This window comes from Equus caballus, chromosome 11, assembly GCF_041296265.1.
Source record: "Equus caballus isolate H_3958 breed thoroughbred chromosome 11, TB-T2T, whole genome shotgun sequence".
NCBI classification, from domain to species: Eukaryota; Metazoa; Chordata; class Mammalia; order Perissodactyla; family Equidae; genus Equus; species Equus caballus.
This window is the reverse complement of record NC_091694.1, coordinates 21,391,470-21,414,832: the sequence shown is the minus strand read 5'-3', so window position 1 is coordinate 21,414,832 and position 23,363 is coordinate 21,391,470. Positions and strand designations below refer to the sequence as shown.

Here is a 23,363-nt window from a genome sequence, read left to right as displayed (position 1 = left end):
TTATCACTCTCTCACACCTGGGAAACTCATCATTCTTTACTGACAGCTTTCTGGAGCCACACTGACGTTTGCGTGTATGCGATTGTCTCTTTGTCTTATCCACGCTAGACTGTAAACATGCTGAGGGCCAGGGTTGGTGCTTATGTATTCGTGTGTTCTCAGCATCCCACAAAGTACTGCCACATGCTATAGACGATCGATTGTAGTATGTCAGTCAGATAGCATCAAATTGAATGGGTAATTGAGATAGTGGCCGGTAGAATTGAGAGCTTTAAAAATTCAGAGATGAGGCAAGAGCGGGGGGGATTAATGTTTGATTGGGGGGGACAGTGAACATTGACCTTTCTTCAAATTATAGAAAATGAAATGATAAGGAGGTTATGGAAGAATATTGTGCGTAGGAGCAAATACCTAGAGAAAAGGACAAACTTGAAGAGGAGGAGGTAAGGAGAGATGCCTGCCTGCATTTAAAGGTCTTTAGATAACCACGTGTTGGGTGTGATGGCCGGGTACAAGATGAGCCACTTCGGCAAACGTAAGCTTTAGTTCAATTAAATGTGATGTGATAGCCTGATACCAAGTGAAAGTATCCTATGGGCAAATGAAGACCTGGAACTTGAGCTCAGGTGAGAGCAAGATTGGGGAGTCGTCGGCAGAGAGACGCTGGCTCTCCATGAACATGGATGTAGAAAGAGAAAAACAGAGAGCCGAGGATCTAGGCATTTCCTCCGTTTTGGACAGAAAGGGGAAGACAAGCCAATCAGGAGACAGAGAACAGGCAGTCGGACATAGAATGAGAGGAGCCAGAGCGTGCAGAGTTATGGAAATCAATGAAAGTTCATATCGATGGAGGGGCTGGTATCTATATTGGCGATGCAGGTACAGCAGAGAGGTTGAGAGGAGAGCCAGCTCCTCCTCGAGCAGTTTCTACAGAAGCTTGTCTCCATAGGTTAGGGGCAAGGGGAAGCAGAGAATTCCAGAGTGATGAGGCTGAGAGACAGCAGTGGAGACAGCAGTGAGGTTTGGGGAGGACACTCAGAACTGCCAAGAGCCCTGCAGACACAGCAAGACGGGTGTGGGTGTTAAAGGCCAGGCTTTCTGCATGTTGGGAGCCTCCCAGGAGGACATCCCTCCCCCTCCGTCAGAATTTACCAGTGGAACATGATGACTGGAGTCAGTCATTTACCCATTTCATCCTCCTAATGAAGGGATATTTTTATGAAACTGCCACGATGAGTACTTTACAATGTATGAATATGAATGAGAAACACATTTACTATGCCAGAGAAGTAAAGTTTATTGGGAAGTAAATGAACTAGCCTCCTTGCATTCCAGAGAACACTGAAGAAGCAAGGAAAGCAGGAAACACAATAAGTACAGGAAACAGCCTAAAGGAAACCCTGGAGCTCAGATTGCAGGGAGCTGGACATCTGCAGAAACAAAGAAACTCAACCTTCAACAGGAAGGAGTTTGCCAGACATTGGGAGTTGATGATGCGTGTCTTTGCTTGTTGGGTCTGGAAGCATTTCCATGTCTAGAAATATCACAGTTGGCACGACAATGTTTCTAAATGGCAACTGAGCTTAGCAAAGGCAGGACCTGGGGACCTTTCCTATCCTTGATCTAAACGGCTTCATTGTCATCTTCAAAGAGGGTGCAAGTTTTTAAATTAACAGAGACGCTTTTGAGAGCTGCCACAGGGCCCGCAGTAGCTGCTACTAGCATTGGTGGTGGCACACGGGTTGCGGGGAAGCCTGCAAAGACACAGAGATTTAGAATGGGTTACGGAGAGGAGTGGAGAGAGCCCCAGGGTGCCTAATCAGACAACCTGTGAATTCTCAATGGTTGAGTTTAATTGGCATCTATTTGTTACCAAATCCTTCTCCCTGTCCCAGAATACCTTGTGCAGAGGGGGAAATTGACCTTCTGAAAAATATTATCTCATGCTCTTGGGCTCTCGTCTGCCTTACTCGATAGTTATTGTTGTGAGTAACCACCTCTCTCTCATCACCTCTCCATTGTTAGTTCCTTGAGGCAGGGGACGTATGCCCTTCACTGTTGACCTTCCCCATTTGTTTAATTGTCAGATAGTAGATGCTTGATTAAGGTGTGCTGTTGGGTGAATTGAAAATATGGCCAACATGTGTGTGGCCACAATGTCTTATAGGCCCACCACACACGCTTTCCCAGAAATCCTTCGCCTCGTACTCACTTGCAGTCCTCGCTCTCCAGCAGGCCCCGGTACGTGTTGATCTCGCTCTCCAGCCGGGCCCGCACGTCCAGCAGCACCTGGTACTCCTGGTTCTGACGCTCAAGGTCGCTCCTGATCTCGGCCAGCTGGGACTCCACGTTGGTGATCAGGCCCTGCACCTGGGACAGCTGGGAGCTGTAGCGCGCCTCTGTCTCCGTCAGCGTGTTCTCCAGAGAGTCTCTCTGTGGGGGAGACAAAGAACATCTCAGAGCTGCTCCCTCAACGGGCTTCTCCACAGGGTTCCCAAGAAGTCACAAGCTTCGAGAGTTAGGGAGAGTGTGGCCCAAAGGGCATCCCACTGACTCCCATTCCCCGACATGGGATCCCACATTTCTCACCAGGACGGCTGAACACTACCCACCAGGTTGTGCTGGGCCTGCAGCTCGATCTCCAGGGCGTTGACCGTGCGTCTCAGCTCGATGATCTCCGCCTGGTAGGACTGCAGCTGCTCCGAGCTGGACACCACCTGCCTGTTCAGCTCCTCGGTCTGAAACACCGGAGGGGACAAGACAGGCTCAGACCCTGCCTGAAAGGCTCTGAGGGGCCTCAGGTCCTGAGTGGCCACGTGCTGGGATGCCCACCTGCTTGATGAACCATTCCTCCACGTCCCTGCGGTTGGTCTCCACCAGGGCCTCATATTGACTCCTGGTCTCATTGAGCACGCGGTTCAGGTCCACGGTGGGGGCCGCGTCCACCTCCACGTTGAGGCGGTCTCCAAGCTGGCTACGCAGGGAGTTGACTTCCTGTTGGAGGAAGAGGTAGGCATGAACCCACAGAAAGAAGTCTATAAATAAACTCTCTTTGAGGGAGTCCAGTGAGGTGGGAAGAGGATTGCACTGGAGTTTAGGAATCATGAGCCGAAGTCCAGGTGATGTAACCTGTCACTTCTTGTGATTCAGGCCTCCTGAGTCACTCATTTGTATAATGAGGCTGCTTGATTAAATGACTGCTAATGTTTCTTCTCACTCCAAGATTTTATCATTTCTTCCTTATTTTCTCCTTGCTCAGTGACAAACCTGGCATGATAACTGGCTTATAATTGTTGCTATTTAAATACAGAGGAACCAGGTTGAAGTCCTCCCATTTATTTCATGTCTTCTGCCATCATACACTATCTGTTAGAGGTTGTTTCCTCTTCATCAAAACATGTAATGTTTGAAGCATGCATCTGATTTCATTACATTCAACCAGGGGCTCTGAATCAACCATTATTTGAGTTCCTTAATTTCTCCCATTTTTCCCACCCATCCATCCATCCATCGATCCATCCATCCATTTATCCAGCTTGGATTCTACTATCTAGGCGACACATAATCTAAGGAAGTTTCCTTCCGGTCTTAGTCATTAATTTGGCATCTATTCAGAAGATAACAGATCTTATCAAACTGTAGAAAGTATTTTAAAGATCTTTGTGTGGACTTTGGCCCCAAGTGGAAATATGTCAGCTGACCATACTCTTTTTGGTAAAAAAGAGAGGCTTGTAACTCAGTCCCCAAAAGTCCCCCAAGTATGTTTTGAGCAACCAGCAGCATGTGGTGCTTGCCCTATGGTACTTTGCAAAGACCTAGCTTATCCTGCTCAGGGGAGCTACGGAACTCTCAATAGTGGGAGCTTGGGAGCTGGGAATCCCTTACCTGCTCATGGTTCTGCTTGAGGGAGATGAGCTCCTCCTTCAGGGACTCCACCTGGGTCTCCAGGTCAGACCTGCACAGGGTCAGCTCGTCCAGGATCCTGCGCAGGCCGTTGATGTCTGACTCCACCAGCTGCCGCAGGCCCAACTCCGTCTGATACCTTCACACACACAGCAAAGGTCAAGGGAGGTCAAAGAGGAAGATTTCTTCCTGGGCTTTACTTAGCTGACCTAGTCAAATTCATTATATTTTGAAATATTTTCTTTTTTTTTTTAAAGTTTTTTGAAAGGAAAAAAATACCACTGTGCTGAGTAAAAAGACCTATTTCCTCCCTGAGACAGACCCACAGAGAAGGTATTGGTGGGGGGCCAACGCACAGTTCTACTCTCATATTAACTGTTGGTTCTAAGAATCTTATTCACGGGTTGCTGTCAGCTAAGCCCCGCCATCTTGCCTGCTTAAGTGAGCCGGTAAACTTCTTAAGCCAGCTATAGATTGTCTTGCCTTCCTTTCCAACCACGCTGAGAAGCAATCAGTTGCTGTTAAGGAAGCGCTAAATCAGAAGTCAGTTAGATTCAGCCTTGCCTGTGGATAAGCCCCTTCGTCTCCCTAAGTGTTGATTTCCTCCTCTGTAAAATGAGAACCAAACTAACACTTCATCCAGTTGGCCTGAAGATGAGGAAAGGCCGTAGGTATAATTACATCGTAAACCGTAAAATCCTATGAAAATGCAAAGGACTCTTATGATTGTAATGGTCACACCTAGAAAAATTGACTGATTCTCTGAAATGGATTTTGCCTCGTATTTTTGTGGTTTAATAACTTTTTTCTCATGGGCTGATATTGACTAACCTATACCAAGAAACCAATGTGAAATTCACTTTTACACTTGGTCCAGACGTTAAGTTGAAAAAGAGAAAGAATGGGTGGTTTCTTGCACTCCTTCCTAAACTTAAAATATAGATTCTTGGCATTCAGTGAGGTGACTCTAACTGACATTTAACCTAATCAAGTCAGTGCAGGAATCGTCCCGTTATCAACCCAGACAGCTTCTGCCTGCACGCTCCCGGGACAGAGACCACCACCCTGCGCTTCAGCCTGTCCATTACCAGGCTGCTCTGATCATTAGAAAAATCTTACTTGGTTCTGAAGTCATCTGCGGCCAGCTTGGCGTTGTCAACCTGCACCACCAGCCTGGCGTTCTCAGACTTGCTGACCAGGATCTGGAGACAGCATTAATTGTGAGATGAGTTGGGCGAAGAAGGAATGCGCTGTGCCTTAAAGTGAAAAGCTCTTTTCTTTCAACCCCACTCCTTCCAAATAGCTTTGAATCTTTTCAGATTTTCAGTTCTTGGGTAAAGGGAAGACTAATTAACAGAACTGATCATTTCAAAGCTAAAACAGTCAAGGAGAAATGTGCCCTTTGTCACTGACTCTTCCTGGTCTGCCTCTGGCTTCCTGCAGGAATTAAGCATACCGGGTACCAAGCCTCACATAGGGTGACCAGGACCCATTTGCTTGGAACTGGAGGGTTCCTGGGATGCTAAACCCAGAAAAACCCCAGGCAAACCAGGACAAGTTGGTTATCCTACCCTCATACCCTCCTTTTCCAGCCCTGCTGACCTCTCTCCACTCTCCCCTCATACTGCCTTGGACAAGGCTTTTGCACGAAGCTTCCGCCTCTACCTGGAGTGCCCTGGGATGTCCTTACCACCTTCAAGACCCCTCACATAACCCCCATCCCCGTCCTCCCCAGCTCCTGCAGGGGGTTGCTTCCTCCACGCCCTCCCACAGGACTTTGCTCTCAACCAGTTACACTTCCCGTCACCTTCCCTCTGGTCATTGGTTTCCACTCTCCACTTTTCTCCCCTAGCCCGCGAGCTCTGAAGGCAAGAGACTGTCTTACCCAGTACTTTATCCCTCGCTCCAGCACTGTGCCTAGTCATCACTAAACGTGAGTAAATGAATGCATGATCTTCAAATCACATATCCCCTTACCAGCCTTCACTTTACCAGAACTACTGAAGAGGGGACAGGCCATGCCCTCTGAGAATCAAGGGCTTGTGCAGTTGGACATCAACTCCTGCTCATCCTTCAATCCCTGCTCTGACCTTGCCTCTCCTGGGAATCCGTCCCTGACCTCCACCGAGTCCCACCTCTGTGCTGACTCTTTCCTTATCCTCACTTCCACTCCTGCACTACGGGTCCTGAGTTCTCACTTGTATATGTGTCGGCTCTGGTGGATGGCATGCTGTCTATATATTAGAGAGGCTTCTGGAGTCAATGGCTCTTTGCTTTGCTACAGACACAGTCTCTTTCTGCAGCTTTGAAAGGCTTTACGTATTTGAGGATTCTCTCAGGAAATTCCTGGCTCCAAGAAATAATTCAGTGCATACTTTTTAAAAAAGCTATAGGCTCTGAAAACAAGACCAGGATATCCCACTAGAACTAGGGTCGGATAATCTGGTTTTAGGGAAGAAGCAATGTAAAATTGCTGTAACTGATTTGGTCTAACGCCTTACCCTCTCCCCAGTCTGCATCCTTCCCTTGTGGGGCCTCCCGAAGAGATTTTCTAAGACAATTTGATGTATTGTATCTAAACCAACGAAGTCTATGTCTTTATCCTTCTCAACGTTAGCTTCGAACAGTCTTAGATCCGTTCAGAAGTGGGTATGCTAAATTTGAATACATGCTTTACTAAATTGGCAGTGTGGTGCCACCCCCTCACCTTCTGCTGGAGCTCCTCGATGGTGCGGAAGTAGGACTGGTAGTTGGGGCACACTTCGGGCTCCTGCTGCTGGCACCGCTCCCGGATGCGGCTCTCCAGCTCCGCGTTCTCCCGCTCCAGCTGGCGCACCTTCTCCAGGTAGCTGGCCAGGCGGTCGTTCAGGAACTGCATGGTCTCCTTCTCGTTGCCATTGAAGGAGCCCTCACAGAACCAGCTACAGCTGCCCACATTGGCAGGGATGTTGCAGGCCCCGGGCAGGGTGCAGCCGTGACAGCTGGGGGGCACGCAGGGCCGGGAGGAGCAGGTGGAGCGGCAGCTCAGGCTGGGCAGGAAGCAGCTGTAAGACATGGTGCTGGAGAGAGTGGAGCTCTGAAGGTCAGTTCCAAAGCCTGATTCCTCTTCTCTGGTGTGGCCCTGGTCCTCTCCAGGGCTTTATATTCTGTCAGTGTTGGGTGTGCCAAACATGTCCAGCGTTACCTCTTTTTACCTTCCTGACCAATTTTTCCATTTGCCGTTTAGCCACCTCACACGAGTCCTTTACCTCATAAAATATGTTACTTTGGCTTCTTGCTAAGTCAGGACTCCTCGCCAATCATGCTGGTTGGTTAAGTAAGAGCTTCATGGTTTGTCTTCAAAGTGATCAGCCCATTCCCTTGCTGCTTATTCACAGGGTGTTGAGTTAGAGTGACAGCTGTACACTGTCCCCCAGAGTTGGGGGCTCTTCTGTGCCTCTTCCCCTTAAACGAGGAAAGGTCCGTGCCTCATCCATCATCCAACTCCTCACCCAGCTCAGTAAGGACTTTGAGAAAAGCCATCTAAGGAAGGCCACCTGGAAACCAGACTGATGGGTGGGGAATCCTGGAAGCTGAGATCAGAGAGGACTTAGGAGGCCACCCCGTTCAACGTCCCTTTGCCATTCTACCCAGGCCAGATGGAGGCAATTCTATTCTCTTCCAAGGGGGCTGCGGGAAACCCCCACACTCCATTTCTGCTATTATTCCACGTTCACAGAATGTTGAGAAAACTCACATCTTGAGAGCACCTACTCTGCATGAAGACTTACTATGTGCTTACACACAGTGTGACTGTTATTAGAATGGCTCCTGTTCACTGAGCACCCACTGTGCTAAGCACCTCATGTGCATTATCTCCTTCAGTACTCACAAAACCCTGCAGGGATTGTAGATGAGGACAGCAAGCCTCTGAGAGGTTGCCCAAGGTCGCAGAGCTCCTACACAGTGGAGCCGGAGTTCAAACCCGATCTCTCTGATTCCAACAGCCACACTCTCTTATCTTCTCACCACTGAGATTCAATAATGCACAAATCATTATGAGTTCAATGGGACCCAACGACTACTAGACAATATCCCCTCCTAAATTAGCGTCGGCCAAGAAATAAAAGCCTGTTTTCTATCCAAGAACCAAAGGTCATTTCTACTCTAATGGAAGGAAATCTACTAAGTGAGAAAGTACAATACCTACTAGAAACTTTAAAAACGGAAACTGAGTTATCTGATGTAAAAACACTTCAGCCCAGCTTTCCAAAGGATACGATTCTAAAAAGCCACTAAATTATTGTGTGGTTAATGGCATCTCGTGACCATCAATACATTTTGACAAACAGATGTTCTGCCCTCACTGTGTTTCAGGTGGAGATTTGAACTATGAGGATTTTATATTTAATCTATCAGTCCTCAAAATATGAAAGATACTCCTTAAAGTAGTTCCTTTTGGAAGCTGTATACTCATTCCTCCCATACAGTCATTACTCAGATTACGCCGTCTTCAAACTTGCCCTCGCAGCCTAGGACACTTTCTTTTGGTTATCTTCATTGATGGTAAATCTTCATCTTCTGAGGGTATGTTTAGTTTTGCAACCAACCAGATATCATTTGGAACCAAGCCTAGTGACTGGAGTAAACAACCAACCTGAGTAGTATCTTTAATGGGTCAGAAACACATTGAGACTATAAAATAATAATGTAGGATTCTAAAAGTTGTTCCCGAGAGCAAGCTTCATATACGCTTTCATAAAGGACGGCAGCTTTGGAGTAACATGTGGTCTCCTAGAGCGTGTGCTTTGAAGGCGCTGACATCTCATCCGTGGTCACAATCCACAGCTCTCTGCCCCTCCTGTCTGAATCTCTACCTTTAGAGAAATGTGGAATGAGTGTGCTTGTTTAAAATCAATACCAAACCACTTGAAGCCCTATTGGATGAGATCAAATAATATTAGGTATATAGCTAGATTCATTAGCTTTTCTCTGTCTTCCTCCCTTTCTCTCTACTCAAAGCTTCAAATGAGAAAAATCTAGACAATGGCACTTTTTAAAGAATAGCAAAGGAATATGGTGTTGTAGACTGGTAAATATGTCCATGGGGGTCCCTATAACCATTGCTGTAGCTTCTACCTCAGTCTGAACGTAGTAGTCCAGAGGTAAGTATCCTTTTATCTTCGAAAGTGGAGGGTATTCCCATACCTTGAGTAGAAGTAACTATGGTTGCCGCATAGCTACGTGGTCTTTAGATAATGATGGTTGAGACCACTTGGGTCTATTGAGAAGAGAGCCAAGTTTCAATTAGCTTCCCAGGAATTCTGCAAGACAACCGCTTTTATTTATTCCACTTACTGTATGCTGTGAATTCTTACCTTTGCATAAGCGATGACATTGTCTCTAGTCAATGACCCTTCAATAAACATGATGAGCAAATCAAATCCTAACAAACAGAAAGGTTTTACACCTGCCCAGGTAATTGTGGTAGACGCCTTGGTAAGGCTTCTGGTCTTACCATGTGAGCAAATTGCTGTTGAGGTTTAAGGACACTATTTATGATGGAAGCCAAGGCTATTTCTGGGGGAAGATCACACCCAAACTCACCATGGTGGTTAACCATGGAGTGGAGTCAGGGCAGATCTGCTGAGGCCATCCTCCCTGTGGCAGGACTTTAAAGGCATTAGGAGGCCTCCTTCCTCCTTCCCAAACCATCTTCCCTGATGGCCAGGTACCGGCATTTCAAATTCTCATCATGAGAAACATACAATGTATTCTTTGGGAAATGCAAAGTAACATATCAGGCCACTTATTGATTAATTATATGTTCATGTGTACTAATGGCAAGGAGAGGCCAGGAGTAGTGTCATCGGGCACACTCAGACCAGGAGCACTGACTTATGCCTAAGAGAGATGAAGACTTACCCACTGGGGAATCAGAAAATCAGAAACACTGTTCAATACCAACACCAGCCAGGCAAGCTGGGCCAGCCCCAGTTAGAGCTGCTTATAAGAACAGGACACAGGGTTTCCACAGGCCATTCCATAAAGTCAGCCGTTATGAATTTATCAATCACCCAGCCTCACTACACTGAGGGGAGAAAATGTGATGGTAATCCAGGAACTAAGCTAACAGGTTTGGCTCTGAGGAGATGCTCAAACAGGATTCCAAGGAGGACAAGCGGGACAAGACCTGGAGAATGAGCTAGCTCAGTAGTAAGATGGGCTGAGCAAAGAGAGGTACAGGCACCTTGAAATGGGATTCATGGCCCATTCCACAAAATCTCTCAGAGCCACCATTGTTTCTCTTACATTCGGCCCAAGACTCCCAAAGGGAAAGGAGTTTGAGGGTCTCAAGGGACCAAGCCAAGTCAGAAAAATGCAAATCTCCTCAGTATATTTTTCACTCTACCCAGTCGAGAATAGAGGAGTTGAGAAGAACATGAAACAATCCAGGACAGTGTAACTTAATGGTCCTAGTCTTCTGGGAAAGCTGGATTCAGGGACCACTCAGAGGAGTGAAAATCTGTTTATGTGACTGCTCTGCAGGTCAAAAGGGAAGAGCAGACGTTAAAACGTTTTTAGTAGTACACAGAGGATAAAGCAAAGCGAGCTTCATGTTTACTGTGAATGTGTAGTGTTGAACTTTTGCATTAAATTCACTATTAACTTGGTGATTTGAGACAGATGTGAAAGCCACCGAAATATGGCTTCTTCCCCCAGCATTTCACAGACCCCGGTCTCTTGACAGTAACCAGCAACCTGCCCATTGCTATGACCAGTGATGTGTCTGAATCCTCATCTTCCTTGCCCTGGATGCTGTTGACCATCCCCTCATTGAAGCTCTGACTTCTTTTGATTTGTCTGTCACTTCAGCTGCTTTCCCACTTCCTTCTCCAACTGCTTATAATCAGATATCTCTATCCTCAGAGACCCAGCTAAACCAAGGCAGAACCTCATGTCAGGGACTTTGGAGAAGCCCAGGCCTGCTCTGTCATATCTGTCAGTGGTTCCCAAGGTTCTTCCACCTTCTCTAACATCTTTCCTTGACACTCTTAAGAACTCCTACACCTTTAACTATTATCATCTCTGTGTAAGTATCTCTCCAACATCTCTCCCAAATCTAGTCATTCTTTTCCAGCTCTCTCCACTGGAGACCCACTATTGTTTCATTTTCTCAGGCTCGAAAACTTCACTCATGTTGACCTATAGTAGGTATTCAATCAATGCTAGTTTCCGTCCTTCTCTCTCCATGGTTCCTCCACTTCCAATCAGCTTCCGCATCCCAGGCTGTGCCTCTGGAATCTGCTCTTCCCTTGCCCCGCCCACTCCCCCTTCCCCCCGCTCCCCCCACCCGTCCTCCCCCCAACCCCCCCACCTCCACTCATCTCAGTCCTTGTTGTCTCTCATCAGCCTCCTAATTGATGGTCCTCCTTTCCCACCCAACCCCACCCACCTGTAGCACTCATCACAACCCAGCCTTCACATAGCTGCCTGATACATCATATGCCACCCTTCCTCACAAGCAAATCTCACAGCACTGCCAGCTATGGGCCTCCCTAACTCCTTTCTAGTTTCCTATTCCACTACCGCGTTTATCCTCTGCTCCAGGCTAGCAATTGGTCTGTCAGGCCTTTACCACACCCCCTGCTTCCTCATCTCCTTACCAGGCAGAGTTCATGCTTGGAAAAATTTGCGCTCTTCTCAGACCTGCACACACTCACCTGTCCAAACATATCCATCAACATTTATTTCAGAATTATGCTAATATCCAACAGTAATAGTTGATTAAAGTTGGAACTCTGGGAAGTATATAAAGTTTTAATAACCTCATGGATCCTCATTAGTGTTACTGTTCCTTATTTATTCCACTTAAAGTGTTCTATGGTTTGTACTAGGCTTTAATTTGGTAGAGATTCTGTCTCTGTTGAAGGACCTATAGTCAACAAAAGAGGCAGACAAAATTTGCATGAATAGAATATTTGGGTTTTCAAAGTCCTGCTCAAGTGCTCCTTCCTTCTTGGAGCCTCTTATCACTCTCTCACACCTGGGAAACTCATCATTCTTTACTGACAGCTTTCTGGAGCCACACTGACGTTTGCGTGTATGCGATTGTCTCTTTGTCTTATCCACGCTAGACTGTAAACATGCTGAGGGCCAGGGTTGGTGCTTATGTATTCGTGTGTTCTCAGCATCCCACAAAGTACTGCCACATGCTATAGACGATCGATTGTAGTATGTCAGTCAGATAGCATCAAATTGAATGGGTAATTGAGATAGTGGCCGGTAGAATTGAGAGCTTTAAAAATTCAGAGATGAGGCAAGAGCGGGGGGGATTAATGTTTGATTGGGGGGGACAGTGAACATTGACCTTTCTTCAAATTATAGAAAATGAAATGATAAGGAGGTTATGGAAGAATATTGTGCGTAGGAGCAAATACCTAGAGAAAAGGACAAACTTGAAGAGGAGGAGGTAAGGAGAGATGCCTGCCTGCATTTAAAGGTCTTTAGATAACCACGTGTTGGGTGTGATGGCCGGGTACAAGATGAGCCACTTCGGCAAACGTAAGCTTTAGTTCAATTAAATGTGATGCGATAGCCTGATACCAAGTGAAAGTATCCTATGGGCAAATGAAGACCTGGAACTTGAGCTCAGGTGAGAGCAAGATTGGGGAGTCGTCGGCAGAGAGACGCTGGCTCTCCATGAACATGGATGTAGAAAGAGAAAAACAGAGAGCCGAGGATCTAGGCATTTCCTCCGTTTTGGACAGAAAGGGGAAGACAAGCCAATCAGGAGACAGAGAACAGGCAGTCGGACATAGAATGAGAGGAGCCAGAGCATGCAGAGTTATGGAAATCAATGAAAGTTCATATCGATGGAGGGGCTGGTATCTATATTGGCGATGCAGGTACAGCAGAGAGGTTGAGAGGAGAGCCAGCTCCTCCTCGAGCAGTTTCTACAGAAGCTTGTCTCCATAGGTTAGGGGCAAGGGGAAGCAGAGAATTCCAGAGTGATGAGGCTGAGAGACAGCAGTGGAGACAGCAGTGAGGTTTGGGGAGGACACTCAGAACTGCCAAGAGCCCTGCAGACACAGCAAGACGGGTGTGGGTGTTAAAGGCCAGGCTTTCTGCATGTTGGGAGCCTCCCAGGAGGACATCCCTCCCCCTCCGTCAGAATTTACCAGTGGAACATGATGACTGGAGTCAGTCATTTACCCATTTCATCCTCCTAATGAAGGGATATTTTTATGAAACTGCCACGATGAGTACTTTACAATGTATGAATATGAATGAGAAACACATTTACTATGCCAGAGAAGTAAAGTTTATTGGGAAGTAAATGAACTAGCCTCCTTGCATTCCGGAGAACACTGAAGAAGCAAGGAAAGCAGGAAACACAATAAGTACAGGAAACAGCCTAAAGGAAACCCTGGAGCTCAGATTGCAGGGAGCTGGACATCTGCAGAAACAAAGAAACTCAACCTTCAACAGGAAGGAGTTTGCCAGACATTGGGAGTTGATGATGCGTGTCTTTGCTTGTTGGGTCTGGAAGCATTTCCATGTCTAGAAATATCACAGTTGGCACGACAATGTTTCTAAATGGCAACTGAGCTTAGCAAAGGCAGGACCTGGGGACCTTTCCTATCCTTGATCTAAACGGCTTCATTGTCATCTTCAAAGAGGGTGCAAGTTTTTAAATTAACAGAGACGCTTTTGAGAGCTGCCACAGGGCCCGCAGTAGCTGCTACTAGCATTGGTGGTGGCACACGGGTTGCGGGGAAGCCTGCAAAGACACAGAGATTTAGAATGGGTTACGGAGAGGAGTGGAGAGAGCCCCAGGGTGCCTAATCAGACAACCTGTGAATTCTCAATGGTTGAGTTTAATTGGCATCTATTTGTTACCAAATCCTTCTCCCTGTCCCAGAATACCTTGTGCAGAGGGGGAAATTGACCTTCTGAAAAATATTATCTCATGCTCTTGGGCTCTCGTCTGCCTTACTCGATAGTTATTGTTGTGAGTAACCACCTCTCTCTCATCACCTCTCCATTGTTAGTTCCTTGAGGCAGGGGACGTATGCCCTTCACTGTTGACCTTCCCCATTTGTTTAATTGTCAGATAGTAGATGCTTGATTAAGGTGTGCTGTTGGGTGAATTGAAAATATGGCCAACATGTGTGTGGCCACAATGTCTTATAGGCCCACCACACACGCTTTCCCAGAAATCCTTCGCCTCGTACTCACTTGCAGTCCTCGCTCTCCAGCAGGCCCCGGTACGTGTTGATCTCGCTCTCCAGCCGGGCCCGCACGTCCAGCAGCACCTGGTACTCCTGGTTCTGACGCTCAAGGTCGCTCCTGATCTCGGCCAGCTGGGACTCCACGTTGGTGATCAGGCCCTGCACCTGGGACAGCTGGGAGCTGTAGCGCGCCTCTGTCTCCGTCAGCGTGTTCTCCAGAGAGTCTCTCTGTGGGGGAGACAAAGAACATCTCAGAGCTGCTCCCTCAACGGGCTTCTCCACAGGGTTCCCAAGAAGTCACAAGCTTCGAGAGTTAGGGAGAGTGTGGCCCAAAGGGCATCCCACTGACTCCCATTCCCCGACATGGGATCCCACATTTCTCACCAGGACGGCTGAACACTACCCACCAGGTTGTGCTGGGCCTGCAGCTCGATCTCCAGGGCGTTGACCGTGCGTCTCAGCTCGATGATCTCCGCCTGGTAGGACTGCAGCTGCTCCGAGCTAGACACCACCTGCCTGTTCAGCTCCTCGGTCTGAAACACCAGAGGGGACAAGACAGGCTCAGACCCTGCCTGAAAGGCTCTGAGGGGCCTCAGGTCCTGAGTGGCCACGTGCTGGGATGCCCACCTGCTTGATGAACCATTCCTCCACGTCCCTGCGGTTGGTCTCCACCAGGGCCTCATACTGACTCCTGGTCTCATTGAGCACGCGGTTCAGGTCCACGGTGGGGGCCGCGTCCACCTCCACGTTGAGGCGGTCTCCAAGCTGGCTACGCAGGGAGTTGACTTCCTGTTGGAGGAAGAGGTAGGCATGAACCCACAGAAAGAAGTCTATAAATAAACTCTCTTTGAGGGAGTCCAGTGAGGTGGGAAAAGGATTGCACTGGAGTTTAGGAATCATGAGCCGAAGTCCAGGTGATGTAACCTGTCACTTCTTGTGATTCAGGCCTCCTGAGTCACTCATTTGTATAATGAGGCTGCTTGATTAAATGGTTGTTAATGTTTCTTCTCACTCCAAGATTTTATCATTTCTTCCTTATTTTCTCCTTGCTCAGTGACAAACCTGGCATGATAACTGGCTTATAATTGTTGCTATTTAAATACAGAGGAACCAGGTTGAAGTCCTCCCATTTATTTCATGTCTTCTGCCATCATACACTATCTGTTAGAGGTTGTTTCCTCTTCATCAAAACATGTAATGTTTGAAGCATGCATCTGATTTCATTACATTCAACCAGGGGCTCTGAATCAACCATTATTTGAATTCCTTAATTTCTCCCATTTTTCCCACCCATCCATCCATCCATTTATCCAGCTTGGATTCTACTATCTAGGCGACACATAATCTAAGGAAGTTTCCTTCCGGTCTTAGTCATTAATTTGGCATCTATTCAGAAGATAACAGATCTTATCAAACTGTAGAAAGTATTTTAAAGATCTTTGTGTGGACTTTGGCCCCAAGTGGAAATATGTCAGCTGACCATACTCTTTTTGGTAAAAAAGAGAGGCTTGTAACTCAGTCCCCAAAAGTCCCCCAAGTATGTTTTGAGCAACCAGCAGCATGTGGTGCTTGCCCTATGGTACTTTGCAAAGACCTAGCTTATCCTGCTCAGGGGAGCTACGGAACTCTCAATAGTGGGAGCTTGGGAGCTGGGAATCCCTTACCTGCTCATGGTTCTGCTTGAGGGAGATGAGCTCCTCCTTCAGGGACTCCACCTGGGTTTCCAGGTCAGACCTGCACAGGGTCAGCTCGTCCAGGATCCTGCGCAGGCCGTTGATGTCCGACTCCACCAGCTGCCGCAGGCCCAGCTCCGTCTGATACCTTCACACACACAGCAAAGGTCAAGGGAGGTCAAAGAGGAAGATTTCTTCCTGGGCTTTACTTAGCTGACCTAGTCAAATTCATTATATTTTGAAATATTTTCTTTTTTTTTTTTAAAGTTTTTTGAAAGGAAAAAAATACCACTGTGCTGAGTAAAAAGACCTATTTCCTCCCTGAGACAGACCCACAGAGAAGGTATTGGTGGGGGGCCAATGCACAGTTCTACTCTCATATTAACTGTTGGTTCTAAGAATCTTATTCACGGGTTGCTGTCAGCTAAGCCCCGCCATCTTGCCTGCTTAAGTGAGCCGGTAAACTTCTTAAGCCAGCTATAGATTGTCTTGCCTTCCTTTCCAACCACGCTGAGAAGCAATCAGTTGCTGTTAAGCAAGCGCTAAATCAGAAGTCAGTTAGATTCAGCCTTGCCTGTGGATAAGCCCCTTCGTCTCCCTAAGTGTTGATTTCCTCCTCTGTAAAATGAGAACCAAACTAACACTTCATCCAGTTGGCCTGAAGATGAGGAAAGGCCGTAGGTATAATTACATCGTAAACCGTAAAATCCTATGAAAATGCAAAGGACTCTTATGATTGTAATGGTCACACCTAGAAAAATTGACTGATTCTCTGAAATGGATTTTGCCTCGTATTTTTGTGGTTTAATAACTTTTTTCTCATGGGCTGATATTGACTAACCTATACCAAGAAACCAATGTGAAATTCACTTTTACACTTGGTCCAGACGTTAAGTTGAAAAAGAGAAAGAATGGGTGGTTTCTTGCACTCCTTCCTAAACTTAAAATATAGATTCTTGGCATTCAGTGAGGTGACTCTAACTGACATTTAACCTAATCAAGTCAGTGCAGGAATCGTCCCGTTATCAACCCAGACAGCTTCTGCCTGCACGCTCCCGGGACAGAGACCACCACCCTGCGCTTCAGCCTGTCCATTACCAGGCTGCTCTGATCATTAGAAAAATCTTACTTGGTTCTGAAGTCATCTGCGGCCAGCTTGGCGTTGTCAACCTGCACCACCAGCCTGGCGTTCTCAGACTTGCTGACCAGGATCTGGAGACAGCATTAATTGTGAGATGAGTTGGACGAAGAAGGAATGTGCTGTGCCTTAAAGTGAAAAGCTCTTTTCTTTCAGCCCCACTCCTTCCAAATAGCTTTGAATCTTTTCAGATTTTCAGTTCTTGGGTAAAGGGAAGACTAATTAACAGAACTGATCATTTCAAAGCTAAAACAGTCAAGGAGAAATGTGCCCTTTGTCACTGACTCTTCCTGGTCTGCCTCTGGCTTCCTGCAGGAATTAAGCATACCGGGTACCAAGCCTCACATAGGGTGACCAGGACCCATTTGCTTGGAACTGGAGGGTTCCTGGGATGCTAAACCCAGAAAAACCCCAGGCAAACCAGGACAAGTTGGTTATCCTACCCTCATACCCTCCTTTTCCAGCCCTGCTGACCTCTCTCCACTCTCCCCTCATACTGCCTTGGACAAGGCTTTTGCACGAAGCTTCCGCCTCTACCTGGAGTGCCCTGGGATGTCCTTACCACCTTCAAGACCCCTCACATAACCCCCATCCCCGTCCTCCCCAGCTCCTGCAGGGGGTCGCTTCCTCCACGCCCTCCCACAGGACTTTGCTCTCAACCAGTTACACTTCCCGTCACCTTCCCTCTGGTCATTGGTTTCCACTCTCCACTTTTCTCCCCTAGCCCGCGAGCTCTGAAGGCAAGAGACTGTCTTACCCAGTACTTTATCCCTCGCTCCAGCACTGTGCCTAGTCATCACTAAACGTGAGTAAATGAATGCATGATCTTCAACTCGCATAGCCCCTTACCAGCCTTCACTTTACCAGAACTACTGAAGAGGGGACAGTCCATGCCCTCTGAGAATCAAGGGCTTGTGCAGTTGGACATCAACTCCTGCTCATCCTTCAATCCCTGCTCTGACCTTGCCTCTCCTGGGAATCCGTCCCTGACCTCCACCGAGTCCCACCTCTGTGCTGACTCTTTCCTTATCCTCACTTCCACTCCTGCACTACGGGTCCTGAGTTCTCACTTGTATATGTGTCGGCTCTGGTGGATGGCATGCTGTCTATATATTAGAGAGGCTTCTGGAGTCAATGGCTCTTTGCTTTGCTACAGACACAGTCTCTTTCTGCAGCTTTGAAAGGCTTTACGTATTTGAGGATTCTCTCAGGAAATTCCTGGCTCCAAGAAATAATTCAGTGCATACTTTTTTAAAAAGCTATAGGCTCTGAAAACAAGACCAGGATATCCCACTAGAACTAGGGTCGGATAATCTGGTTTTAGGGAAGAAGCAATGTAAAATTGCTGTAACTGATTTGGTCTAACGCCTTACCCTCTCCCCAGTCTGCATCCTTCCCTTGTGGGGCCTCCCGAAGAGATTTTCTAAGACAATTTGATGTATTGTATCTAAACCAACGAAGTCTATGTCTTTATCCTTCTCAACGTTAGCTTCGAACAGTCTTAGATCCGTTCAGAAGTGGGTATGCTAAATTTGAATAGATGCTTTACTAAATTGGCAGTGTGGTGCCACCCCCTCACCTTCTGCTGGAGCTCCTCGATGGTGCGGAAGTAGGACTGGTAGTTGGGGCACACTTCAGGCTCCTGCTGCTGGCACCGCTCCCGGATGCGGCTCTCCAGCTCCGCGTTCTCCCGCTCCAGCTGGCGCACCTTCTCCAGGTAGCTGGCCAGGCGGTCGTTCAGGAACTGCATGGTCTCCTTCTCGTTGCCATTGAAGGAGCCCTCACAGAACCAGCTACAGCTGCCCACATTGGCAGGGATGTTGCAGGCCCCGGGCAGGGTGCAGCCGTGACAGCTGGGGGGCACGCAGGGCCGGGAGGAGCAGGTGGAGCGGCAGCTCAGGCTGGGCAGGAAGCAGCTGTAAGACATGGTGCTGGAGAGAGTGGAGCTCTGAAGGTCAGTTCCAAAGCCTGATTCCTCTTCTCTGGTGTGGCCCTGGTCCTCTCCAGGGCTTTATATTCTGTCAGTGTTGGGTGTGCCAAACATGTCCAGCGTTACCTCTTTTTACCTTCCTGACCAATTTTTCCATTTGCCGTTTAGCCACCTCACACGAGTCCTTTACCTCATAAAATATGTTACTTTGGCTTCTTGCTAAGTCAGGACTCCTCGCCAATCATGCTGGTTGGTTAAGTAAGAGCTTCATGGTTTGTCTTCAAAGTGATCAGCCCATTCCCTTGCTGCTTATTCACAGGGTGTTGAGTTAGAGTGACAGCTGTACACTGTCCCCCAGAGTTGGGGGCTCTTCTGTGCCTCTTCCCCTTAAACGAGGAAAGGTCCGTGCCTCATCCATCATCCAACTCCTCACCCAGCTCAGTAAGGACTTTGAGAAAAGCCATCTAAGGAAGGCCACCTGGAAACCAGACTGATGGGTGGGGAATCCTGGAAGCTGAGATCAGAGAGGACTTAGGAGGCCACCCCGTTCAACGTCCCTTTGCCATTCTACCCAGGCCAGATGGAGGCAATTCTATTCTCTTCCAAGGGGGCTGCGGGAAACCCCCACACTCCATTTCTGCTATTATTCCACGTTCACAGAATGTTGAGAAAACTCACATCTTGAGAGCACCTACTCTGCATGAAGACTTACTATGTGCTTACACACAGTGTGACTGTTATTAGAATGGCTCCTGTTCACTGAGCACCCACTGTGCTAAGCACCTCATGTGCATTATCTCCTTCAGTACTCACAAAACCCTGCAGGGATTGTAGATGAGGACAGCAAGCCTCTGAGAGGTTGCCCAAGGTCGCAGAGCTCCTACACAGTGGAGCCGGAGTTCAAACCCGATCTCTCTGATTCCAACAGCCACACTCTCTTATCTTCTCACCACTGAGATTCAATAATGCACAAATCATTATGAGTTCAATGGGACCCAACGACTACTAGACAATATCCCCTCCTAAATTAGCGTCGGCCAAGAAATAAAAGCCTGTTTTCTATCCAAGAACCAAAGGTCATTTCTACTCTAATGGAAGGAAATCTACTAAGTGAGAAAGTACAATACCTACTAGAAACTTTAAAAACGGAAACTGAGTTATCTGATGTAAAAACACTTCAGCCCAGCTTTCCAAAGGATACGATTCTAAAAAGCCACTAAATTATTGTGTGGTTAATGGCATCTCGTGACCATCAATACATTTTGACAAACAGATGTTCTGCCCTCACTGTGTTTCAGGTGGAGATTTGAACTATGAGGATTTTATATTTAATCTATCAGTCCTCAAAATATGAAAGATACTCCTTAAAGTAGTTCCTTTTGGAAGCTGTATACTCATTCCTCCCATACAGTCATTACTCAGATTACGCCGTCTTCAAACTTGCCCTCGCAGCCTAGGACACTTTCTTTTGGTTATCTTCATTGATGGTAAATCTTCATCTTCTGAGGGTATGTTTAGTTTTGCAACCAACCAGATATCATTTGGAACCAAGCCTAGTGACTGGAATAAACAACCAACCTGAGTAGTATCTTTAATGGGTCAGAAACACATTGAGACTATAAAATAATAATGTAGGATTCTAAAAGTTGTTCCCGAGAGCAAGCTTCATATACGCTTTCATAAAGGACGGCAGCTTTGGAGTAACATGTGGTCTCCTAGAGCGTGTGCTTTGAAGGCGCTGACATCTCATCCGTGGTCACAATCCACAGCTCTCTGCCCCTCCTGTCTGAATCTCTACCTTTAGAGAAATGTGGAATGAGTGTGCTTGTTTAAAATCAATACCAAACCACTTGAAGCCCTATTGGATGAGATCAAATAATATTAGGTATATAGCTAGATTCATTAGCTTTTCTCTGTCTTCCTCCCTTTCTCTCTACTCAAAGCTTCAAATGAGAAAAATCTAGACAATGGCACTTTTTAAAGAATAGCAAAGGAATATGGTGTTGTAGACTGGTAAATATGTCCATGGGGGTCCCTATAACCATTGCTGTAGCTTCTACCTCAGTCTGAACGTAGTAGTCCAGAGGTAAGTATCCTTTTATCTTCGAAAGTGGAGGGTATTCCCATACCTTGAGTAGAAGTAACTATGGTTGCCGCATAGCTACGTGGTCTTTAGATAATGATGGTTGAGACCACTTGGGTCTATTGAGAAGAGAGCCAAGTTTCAATTAGCTTCCCAGGAATTCTGCAAGACAACCGCTTTTATTTATTCCACTTACTGTATGCTGTGAATTCTTACCTTTGCATAAGCGATGACATTGTCTCTAGTCAATGACCCTTCAATAAACATGATGAGCAAATCAAATCCTAACAAACAGAAAGGTTTTACACCTGCCCAGGTAATTGTGGTAGACGCCTTGGTAAGGCTTCTGGTCTTACCATGTGAGCAAATTGCTGTTGAGGTTTAAGGACACTATTTATGATGGAAGCCAAGGCTATTTCTGGGGGAAGATCACACCCAAACTCACCATGGTGGTTAACCATGGAGTGGAGTCAGGGCAGATCTGCTGAGGCCATCCTCCCTGTGGCAGGACTTTAAAGGCATTAGGAGGCCTCCTTCCTCCTTCCCAAACCATCTTCCCTGATGGCCAGGTACCGGCATTTCAAATTCTCATCATGAGAAACATACAATGTATTCTTTGGGAAATGCAAAGTAACATATCAGGCCACTTATTGATTAATTATATGTTCATGTGTACTAATGGCAAGGAGAGGCCAGGAGTAGTGTCATCGGGCACACTCAGACCAGGAGCACTGACTTATGCCTAAGAGAGATGAAGACTTACCCACTGGGGAATCAGAAAATCAGAAACACTGTTCAATACCAACACCAGCCAGGCAAGCTGGGCCAGCCCCAGTTAGAGCTGCTTATAAGAACAGGACACAGGGTTTCCACAGGCCATTCCATAAAGTCAGCCGTTATGAATTTATCAATCACCCAGCCTCACTACACTGAGGGGAGAAAATGTGATGGTAATCCAGGAACTAAGCTAACAGGTTTGGCTCTGAGGAGATGCTCAAACAGGATTCCAAGGAGGACAAGCGGGACAAGACCTGGAGAATGAGCTAGCTCAGTAGTAAGATGGGCTGAGCAAAGAGAGGTACAGGCACCTTGAAATGGGATTCATGGCCCATTCCACAAAATCTCTCAGAGCCACCATTGTTTCTCTTACATTCGGCCCAAGACTCCCAAAGGGAAAGGAGTTTGAGGGTCTCAAGGGACCAAGCCAAGTCAGAAAAATGCAAATCTCCTCAGTATATTTTTCACTCTACCCAGTCGAGAATAGAGGAGTTGAGAAGAACATGAAACAATCCAGGACAGTGTAACTTAATGGTCCTAGTCTTCTGGGAAAGCTGGATTCAGGGACCACTCAGAGGAGTGAAAATCTGTTTATGTGACTGCTCTGCAGGTCAAAAGGGAAGAGCAGACGTTAAAACGTTTTTAGTAGTACACAGAGGATAAAGCAAAGCGAGCTTCATGTTTACTGTGAATGTGTAGTGTTGAACTTTTGCATTAAATTCACTATTAACTTGGTGATTTGAGACAGATGTGAAAGCCACCGAAATATGGCTTCTTCCCCCAGCATTTCACAGACCCCGGTCTCTTGACAGTAACCAGCAACCTGCCCATTGCTATGACCAGTGATGTGTCTGAATCCTCATCTTCCTTGCCCTGGATGCTGTTGACCATCCCCTCATTGAAGCTCTGACTTCTTTTGATTTGTCTGTCACTTCAGCTGCTTTCCCACTTCCTTCTCCAACTGCTTATAATCAGATATCTCTATCCTCAGAGACCCAGCTAAACCAAGGCAGAACCTCATGTCAGGGACTTTGGAGAAGCCCAGGCCTGCTCTGTCATATCTGTCAGTGGTTCCCAAGGTTCTTCCACCTTCTCTAACATCTTTCCTTGACACTCTTAAGAACTCCTACACCTTTAACTATTATCATCTCTGTGTAAGTATCTCTCCAACATCTCTCCCAAATCTAGTCATTCTTTTCCAGCTCTCTCCACTGGAGACCCACTATTGTTTCATTTTCTCAGGCTCGAAAACTTCACTCATGTTGACCTATAGTAGGTATTCAATCAATGCTAGTTTCCGTCCTTCTCTCTCCATGGTTCCTCCACTTCCAATCAGCTTCCGCATCCCAGGCTGTGCCTCTGGAATCTGCTCTTCCCTTGCCCCGCCCACTCCCCCTTCCCCCCGCTCCCCCCACCCGTCCTCCCCCCAACCCCCCCACCTCCACTCATCTCAGTCCTTGTTGTCTCTCATCAGCCTCCTAATTGATGGTCCTCCTTTCCCACCCAACCCCACCCACCTGTAGCACTCATCACAACCCAGCCTTCACATAGCTGCCTGATACATCATATGCCACCCTTCCTCACAAGCAAATCTCACAGCACTGCCAGCTATGGGCCTCCCTAACTCCTTTCTAGTTTCCTATTC

The 23,363-nt window shown here is 47.1% G+C and overlaps 2 protein-coding genes across 2 annotated transcripts; both read right to left on the bottom strand.

Annotated features, from left to right (window-relative positions):
- Window positions 1–1,272: 1,272 nt before the first annotated feature.
- LOC111772156 (keratin, type I cuticular Ha3-I-like) lies at window positions 1,273–8,514 on the bottom strand. The gene is made up of 7 exons (XM_070227295.1): window positions 6,611–8,514; window positions 5,023–5,105; window positions 3,886–4,042; window positions 2,833–2,994; window positions 2,613–2,738; window positions 2,213–2,433; window positions 1,273–1,754 (listed from the first exon to the last, which is right to left on the bottom strand). The coding sequence occupies exons 1-7, from the start codon at window positions 6,956–6,958 to the stop codon at window positions 1,670–1,672; spliced, it is 1,182 nt and encodes a 393-aa protein (XP_070083396.1). The 5' UTR covers window positions 6,959–8,514; the 3' UTR covers window positions 1,273–1,669.
- Window positions 8,515–13,184: 4,670 nt separating this feature from the next.
- On the bottom strand, window positions 13,185–18,961 carry LOC111775637 (keratin, type I cuticular Ha3-I-like). The gene is made up of 7 exons (XM_070227293.1): window positions 18,508–18,961; window positions 16,920–17,002; window positions 15,782–15,938; window positions 14,745–14,906; window positions 14,525–14,650; window positions 14,125–14,345; window positions 13,185–13,666 (listed from the first exon to the last, which is right to left on the bottom strand). Exons 1-7 carry the CDS (start codon window positions 18,853–18,855, stop codon window positions 13,582–13,584), a joined length of 1,182 nt encoding a protein of 393 aa, XP_070083394.1. The 5' UTR covers window positions 18,856–18,961; the 3' UTR covers window positions 13,185–13,581.
- Between the last annotated feature and the right edge of the window lie 4,402 nt (window positions 18,962–23,363).